Source organism: Salvelinus fontinalis, chromosome 1 (genome assembly GCF_029448725.1).
Source record: "Salvelinus fontinalis isolate EN_2023a chromosome 1, ASM2944872v1, whole genome shotgun sequence".
Taxonomy (NCBI): Eukaryota; Metazoa; Chordata; class Actinopteri; order Salmoniformes; family Salmonidae; genus Salvelinus; species Salvelinus fontinalis.
Window position 1 is genome coordinate 43,168,176 of NC_074665.1, and position 8,250 is coordinate 43,176,425.

The 8,250-nt window shown below is 39.8% G+C and overlaps 1 protein-coding gene across 1 annotated transcript in view; it reads right to left on the reverse strand.

Annotated features, from left to right (window-relative positions):
- The window catches only part of arhgap23b (Rho GTPase activating protein 23b), a 68,620-nt gene extending 64,110 nt beyond the window's left edge, over window positions 1–4,510 (reverse strand). The window contains exon 1 of the mRNA XM_055922091.1: window positions 4,053–4,510. Coding sequence (XP_055778066.1) covers window positions 4,053–4,061 — 9 coding nt within the window. The 5' untranslated portion in view covers window positions 4,062–4,510. The remainder of the gene's footprint in view (window positions 1–4,052) is intronic.
- Between the last annotated feature and the right edge of the window lie 3,740 nt (window positions 4,511–8,250).

Consider the following 8,250-nt stretch of genomic DNA (forward strand, 5'->3'; position numbering starts at 1 on the left):
GCCTGCAATGTATTTGTGTTGCAGTTTATGTTTATGTATATCATTTCTAAGTAGCTATGTCAATGATTTACAAACCATCTATACATGTTTTCTTCTCACCCGCACATACACACACACACATTCCCCAACCCTCAACTATCCACATCCCCATTCTCCTATCCTCAAAAAAGTAACTCCAGGCTGGGTTCACTATACTGGATAAGTAAGTAAGGGGTCATGTATTGGAGATGCAGAACAGTCACTTTTCTTCAAACTCCTCCACAGAGCCCATTAGTTCATATGAGTGGTCAGCACAGGAGGATATGAGAGGAGATAACAGCAGACGAGAGGAAGCATGAGGCTTTTAGACTGAGTGGACTGGGGATGGGGCCACTGTAACCCACACACACACACGCACTTAGTCACACACGGACGGACAGACACACGCATACAAATACATACACACAGACACGTGTTTTCTCTCTCTCTCTCTCTCTCTCTCTCTCTCTCTCTCTCTCTCTCTCTCTCTCTCTCTCTCTCTCTCTCTCTCTCTCTCTCTCTCTCTCTCTCTCTCTCTCTCTCTCTCTCTCTCTCTCTCTCTCTCTCTCTCTCTCTCTCTCTCTCTCTCTCTCTCTCTTTCTCTCTCTCACTCACCCATACACACACGCACGAGCGCACACAGACAATGGTATTGGAGTAACCTCTTTCTCGCAATGATGATAATAAAAATCAATAATAATAATAATAAAATAATACAAAGAAAGAATCAACTATAATAACAAATACAAAAAATAAAAACCTCTCTCTCGCACACACACGAATAATGGTAGTGGAGGAACTCTCCAAATGCAGATTTGAATTTACAATAAATTAAGTACCGTAAATATACAGCTCTCATTTGTGCTTGTTAGTCTGTCTTTTTGTTTGTTTGTTTGTTTCTGTCTTCCTTTCTTTTTTTGTTAGTAGGATATGTAGGGGAGACCAGGGTTGGTTGTCACACTTCTTAACTCTTGTGTGTGTTTCTCAGCACCAGTATATCTTACAAGACTTTTCAATATTAGGATAAAGACCAAGGTCTTGGGTTGAAATGGGGGCCCTTTTTATCCTCATATCTTATTCCAAAATTGTGTTTGATGGCTTCTACTCTATCTGTCCACTTATGCCAACCAGCCCGATCACGGGGTTGGTTGTCACACAGTATGGGGTTGATTGTCACGAAGTTTGCTAGTAACCTGTTCCTTTTGTAACAGGAAATTAAGCAATATACAGTTTTAGAAATAGCAAAGCCTTTCTTTGATAGAACGATATTCCCCCCATAATTCTGCATTTTATGCCTTGATAATAACATATGTGTCACGCCCTGACCTTAGAGATCCTTTTTATGTCTCTATTTTGGTTGGTCAGGGCGTGAGTTGGGGTGGGCATTCTATGTTTTGTTCTGTGTGTTGTATTTCTATGTGTTTGGCCTGGTATGGTTCCCAATCAGAGGCAGCTATCAATCGTTGTCTCTGATTGAGAACCATATTTAGGTAGCCTGTTCCCACCTGTGTTGGTGGGTGGTTGTTTTCTGTTTTGTGTGTCTTCACCTTACAGAACTGTTTCGTTTCGTTCACTCTCTTTGTTTTTTTGTTTTGTTATTGCAGTGTTTAGTTTATTTATTCAAATTAACATGGACACTTACCACGCTGCGTTTTGGTCCGATCCTTCCTATTCCTCATCCGAAGGAGACGACGATCATTACAATATGACATTTTGAGTAAATGTGTGTGTGTGTATGCGTGTTACAAGCACAAAAGATCTTGGGATTTATTGTATGCTGGCAGTGGCATACTGTTGAATACTGAACAATATGGTTACAATGGGTTGGATTGTGAAAAGGGCATTTCCAAGTAAAAGGCCACATGAGTACTAACATAGGAACACATCAAATGTGGTGTAAAATGAAAGCTAAGAGTGTAGGCTATATATACACTACCGTTCAAAAGTTTGGAGTCACTTAGAAATGTCCTTGTTTTTGAAAGAAAAGCTAAATAATTTGTAAATTAAAATAACATCAAATTGATCAGAAATACTGTGTAGACATTGTTAATGTTGTAAATGACTATTGTAGCTGGAAACAGCAGATTTTTAATGGAATATCTAAATAGGCATACATAGGCCCGTTATCAAAAACCATCACTCCTGTGTTCCAATGGCACGTTGTGTCAGCTAATCCAAGTTTATCATTTTAAAAGGCTAATTCATTAGAAGGTCAGCATCCCGGAGTCGCCTCTTCACTGTTGACGTTGAGACTGGTATTTTGAGGGTACTATTTAATGAAGCTGCCAGTTGAGGACTTGTGAGGCGTCTGTTTCTCAAACTAGACACTCTAATGTACTTGTCCTCTTGCTCAGTTGTGCACCGGGGCCTCCCACTCCTTTTTCTATTCCGGTTAGAACCAGTTTGCGCTGTTCTGTGAAGGGAGTAGTACACAGTGTTGTACGAGATCTTCAGTTTCTTGGCAATTTCTTGCATTGAATAGCCTTAATTTCTCAGAACAAGAATAGACTGACGAGTTTCAGAAGAAAGTGCTTTGTTTTTAGCCATTTTGAGCCTGTAATCAAACCCACAAATGCTGATGCTCCAGATACTCAACTAGTCTAAAGAAGGCCAGTTGTTTTGCTTCTTTAATCAGAACAACAGTTTTCAGCTGCTAACATAATTGCAAAAGGGTTTTCTAATGATCAATTAGCTTTTTAAAATGATAAACTTGGATTAGCTAACACAACGTGCCATTGGAACACAGGAGTGATAGTTGCTGATAATGGGCATCTGTACGCCTATGTAGATATTCCATAAAAGAAATCAGCCGTTTCCAGCTACAATAGTCATTTACAACATTAACAATGTCTACACGGTATTTGTGATCAATTTGATGTTATTTTAATGGACGAAAAAATAGAAATTTCTAAGTGACCCCAAACTTTTGAACGGTAGTGTACAGTAGTTTTTAGTTAAGGCAAATATAAATGTTTTATATATTTCCATCCTAACAATTAGGAATAAGCAAAGGCTTTGATTTTTGGTCAAACAGATGGAAAAGGGGTCTTAGAAAAAAGTAGAGTATAGTTCAGTACAATAAAATACAGTATAGTACAGTAGACTAGAGTTCAGTGCAGTATAGCATACTAGAGTAGAGTACAGTATAATTTACTGTATTGTATTTAGCAAACATGTTCATCATAGTAAAAGCATTCAGCCTTCCAAAGCCCAGCCAAGAACAGGAAATCCTGAAGTCCATGCCTCTATTACAATGTGGCTTCGAAAGACAATGCATCTCACTCCCTGAGTACATGGTTTCTCCATTAAGTCTCACAGAATATTCCTTTACACTATGACACAATTATCCACCCCTCCCACACAAACAGACAGACACGCACACACACACATCCACCAGTGGAGGCTGGTGGAGGGAGAAACAATGAGCCTGTCCTTCCCATTTCTCCACCAGGCTCCACTGCCACACACATTGAACCCAGACACACACTGTCTCTCTATCTCTAAGAAAGTACACTGTCTCTCTTTCACACAAACTTCTTTGACTACTAAGAATAAAGTACTCTCCCTCTCTCACACAGACACATACACACTTTGCTATGAATACAAAAGTCTCACTTCAGCAGTTTTTCTAAAAATACACAGCTACTCTCGTTCTCCAACAAGAATGATGCCTCTCCCTCATACATTCAAGCCCAGGATGCACGCTGTTCACTTCAATGTATTTCTCTCACTGTGTGTGGCTCTCTTACAAGCTAAATATTATACTCCAAACATGCACACACACACACACACACACAAACACACACACACACACTGTTGCTCTGTGACTGAGTGCCCAGAGACTATCATGGGAACTCATATGAATATTGATGACAGAGCTGGTGTGTGTGTGTGACATAATGAGTGTATGTAGTGATGTGTGGAGATAAATGTCTGCATTTGCATCCAAGCTCTACTTTGTGTGTAAACTGTATGCAGGTGTTTATTTCTGTGAGTACTGTGCGTGTGTGTGTGTGTGACATCCCTCTCTTTACCTGGGCCATGTCTTCAGCAAGACTCCAGCTGGCTCTTAGTCCATAGCATGGCACTGAATCGCCGGAATTCTCTTCCTCAAACACACTCCTCCAGCACGAAGCAGACACCAGGATACACCCTCGCACACACACTCCTCCGTCCCTCCGTGACCAGCATGATCCCTTGTTCCCCCCTCCCCTCCTCCCTTTCCTGTGACAGCAAAGCCGCCAACGTCCACTGAATAGCTCGTTCTTCAATGTAGTAGATCTATCTAGTCCTCTTCTCTTCTATCACGCCTTCCTTCACTCTCTCTCAAAAGGAATGTGTCTATATTCCTTGTCTCTGTTCTCCACGCCTGACAGAGAATAAGGACCTTGGCTATTTTTCTCTCCACACTCTTTTCAACCTCTTGCTCTGTTGTGGAGCTGGTCTCACAGACCGATCCCTACTGTGCCTCTCCTCTCTCTCAACTCAGCCGCTCCTCCTCCTTCCCATTTCTCCCCTCCCCCTTCCTCTCTCCCTCACTGTACACCAATGACTGTACACACGCACAGAATTAGAGCTAGAGAGAGCGAAAGAGGATCAGAGGGATAGTAAGGAGGCAACCATGTGACCTAGTAGAGTTGTGTAGTAGGATTCTACCTACCAGCTGTCAGGCTCATTCCTCCGTAGGCAGACTAGTTGCTTCATCCTTCTCCATTGACAGCAGCCCTGTGTCCCTATAGAGTACCACAGTATGAGTCATAATACCCATAAAACCTAGCGGTCAAACTGGGAAATGGTTCCAATCATTTTTCCACCGTTCATTTTCCCATAGGGGATTTGAGAAAACCTTCAAAAAAGGGCTGTGTTTTGTGTAGGTTTGCCCTGGCGTGACATTTTGATAACCGTGTAATCTCTCTAGGACAAGGTGACTTTTATCAATATATTGGCCTATTTTATCCACTATAAATGGAATGCTAATTAGCTGCAAATGTGGCTATCATAAAGAATTACAAAGAATTACATGAGGATCTGGACGAGACTGCTGAATCGAGACAAAGGTAATAGTCTGTATTAACTATCTCATGTTAGCTAAATGTAGTAATGAAGAAATTGGAAACATTTCTTTAAATGGACAATTCTGTGAACTGTCCTGTGCAAGTTTTAAATTGACACAATACCTGTTCGCAAACGTGTCAGCTAGAGATGACGTGCAGGAGCCTGCAGGGATTTGTGGTTTTGCACAATGTCTACTTTGATGCTAATTATTATTTTTGAATCTGAGAGTAAATAGAGGCAAATATATTGATAAAAGTCACCTAGTCCTAGAGAGATTTACATGGTTATCAAAACGTCATGCCAGGGTAAGCCGAAACGAAACACAGCCCTTATTCGCAGTGTTTCTAAAATCCCCAATGGGAAAAATGATTGGTGGAAAAAATATTGGAACCATTTCCCTGTTTGACTGCTAGGTTTTATGGGTATTATGACACCTCCACTGCGGGGCTCTATTATAGCACTATTGGCTGACATGTCTTCTGCCTTGAAAGCAGGGGATCTTTGAATTTGCAGTCTTAATTCACAATGTGAGCTTATATTGTGAACATAGGGCTATTGATATGCAGATGTGCATTTGTATCTTGTTTGTCACTGTGGTTGAGAAATTGTGGGCTAGCTCATGTGTAATAACATATTAAGGAAATACATTGTAACATTCCTAACAGCAGGTATTAGAGAGAATTACACACACACACACACACACACACTCCATCGTTTAGGAATCAGGAAAAGGACATCCTCCGGTGTTTCCTTCAAGCTGTATGTGGGGAAACTCCCCGTCGTCAACAACAGGGACAGGAACTGGGCGCACTGCAAATCATGTTCCCCTCATTTTCAAGCTGCAGTCTGGAATGAGAAAGACATGGACTTTTTAACCCCATTTAAAGCTAACAAAGTTTGTTTACAATTTCACATGTTGGGTTATGATGGGGTAATACAGCTGTACTAAACTCATGAGGCCTGAGTGCACATTTTGTATTGGATTATGTAAACCTGTTACATATTTTTTGATTTTTGGCTTTACAGAAAATTATTTGTTTCATTCAATATCCTGTTGCCCACTGATTAAGCTTGGCTAAGATTATGCATCCGCTGATCAAATGCACAACATTTTGTAGATTTAATAGTTAGTTAATTGGTATTATATTCTTCGCAGATTTGGTCATTATAATGTGGTAAATGGCGCCATCTTGTGAGCAGTTTACTCCACTGACACTACTGTAATTTGACCCTGGCAAATTGGATGGGAGAAAGAAATCTGTTTGCGCCCGAAACAGTGGATGGGGGAAACTAAATCGACGTGCCTGACCAGAAAACCTCATTGCTCAATTGTTTAAAATTAGGTTGAGATTAGGAACCTCATTTATAAACGTTGCGTAAATTTCACACTAAATAACTGTGTACACCATTTCTGAAAAGAATGCGTACATATACAAATATTGAGATGTATAAACTTTGCGTATGCCATGCATGTGCTTGTTTCCGTTATAAATCAGACCTGTCCTATACCTGTTCATATTGTGAACGAGCATTATAACTAGTGTCCGCCTAGAAAACGCCCATTGTTTCACATTTTATGGTGACAATAACTCCATTATTTGCTGTATTATTTGGAGTATATGTAAGTAGGCTACAAATTCTAAAAGAAACGGTAATGGTAAATTTGATCAAACGTTTTGGTAGAATGCATTTTTGCATGGGCTTTCCCCCAATCTAAATATGCTGCTCTGCCAGCGAATTCTGAAACATTGTCTACTCGAGATATTTGAAATTACTGTAGCCTATTCAGACGTAGCCTATATGTCAATAGAAAAGGTGAACTGTCGGTTCTACCGTTCTATTGCAGGCATATTTTTTTTTTTTTTTACCGAGAGATCAAAATACTTGAAATGGTGTTTCTAGTTATTACTGTGAAGTAGGTCCAATTAAATGAGTGATGGAACGAATTGTCGCCTATCCTAAGCTGTTGTGTAGGCTACTTCGAGAGAATGAAACCATCAGTCAGAAAAATAGATCCACTGGCCACTGGGTTGTTTCAACGCCATTTCAACCCACAAAATATGTAAATGACGTTGCTTCAACGTGGGAAATTATTTGGATTTGCAAAAAGTCATCAACATAAGGGCATTTCGTCTATTTTCACCCAACTTTTAACCGAAATCCTATGACATTGTGAATTTTGTTGTTGTTGCTTTTACGTTGAATTCACGTTAGTTGACAACTCAACCAAATGTCAATCAAAACTAGACGTTGAACTGACGTATGTGCACCCCAGCGGGGAGGAATTTATGCTACAATGATCATGGAAAATGAAACAAATAATAGCAAATATATTCATATTTCTAATTATTTTAGATTTGCAAAATGACAACTTTTAAGGGAAAACTGGTGCACACATGTTTTGGGATATATTTTGTACATACACAACGTTAATAAATGAGGCCCCAGGTGCCTCATTGATCAAACATGGTTAATTTCATACAAAATTCTGGGGTACGTGGAGATTTAAGGATTTGCGTGCACAACAAATGACTGGTATTTATCAAACCGCCGCATGCGAGACATATGCATGTTTTCATTGATGAATCAGAACCCCACCTGTTTTGAGCCAACCTAAAAACCTGTTTTTAGGGGTATTGTGTGTAGCTTGAAGAGGGGAAAAAACTATTCAATCCATTTTAGAATAAGGCTGTAACGTAACAAAATGTGGAAAAAGTCAAGGGGTACTTTCCGAATGCACTGTACATGTATATATTACCTTCATTATGTTATTTTATTGTGTTACAATTTATACATTTTTTATTGAGAAAATTCTTCTTACTTTTTTACAACTCTGCATTGTTGGTTAATAAGGGCTCGTAAGTAAGCATTTCACGGTAAGGTCTACAAGGTCTGTAAGGTCTGTATCCGGCGCATGTGATGAATAAAATTAGATTTATGATTTGATGCAGTCCCAAAATGTTTAGCATTTTAGCAGTCACGTTTTCTACACTACATCACCAAAAGTATGTATACATCCATTTAAATTAGTGGATTCGGCTATTTCAGCCACACCCATTGCTGACAGGTATATAAAATCGAGAACACAGCCATGCAATCTCCATAGACAAACATTGGCAGGAAAATGACCTTACTGAAGAGCTCAATGACTTTCAACGTAGCACCGTCATAGGATGC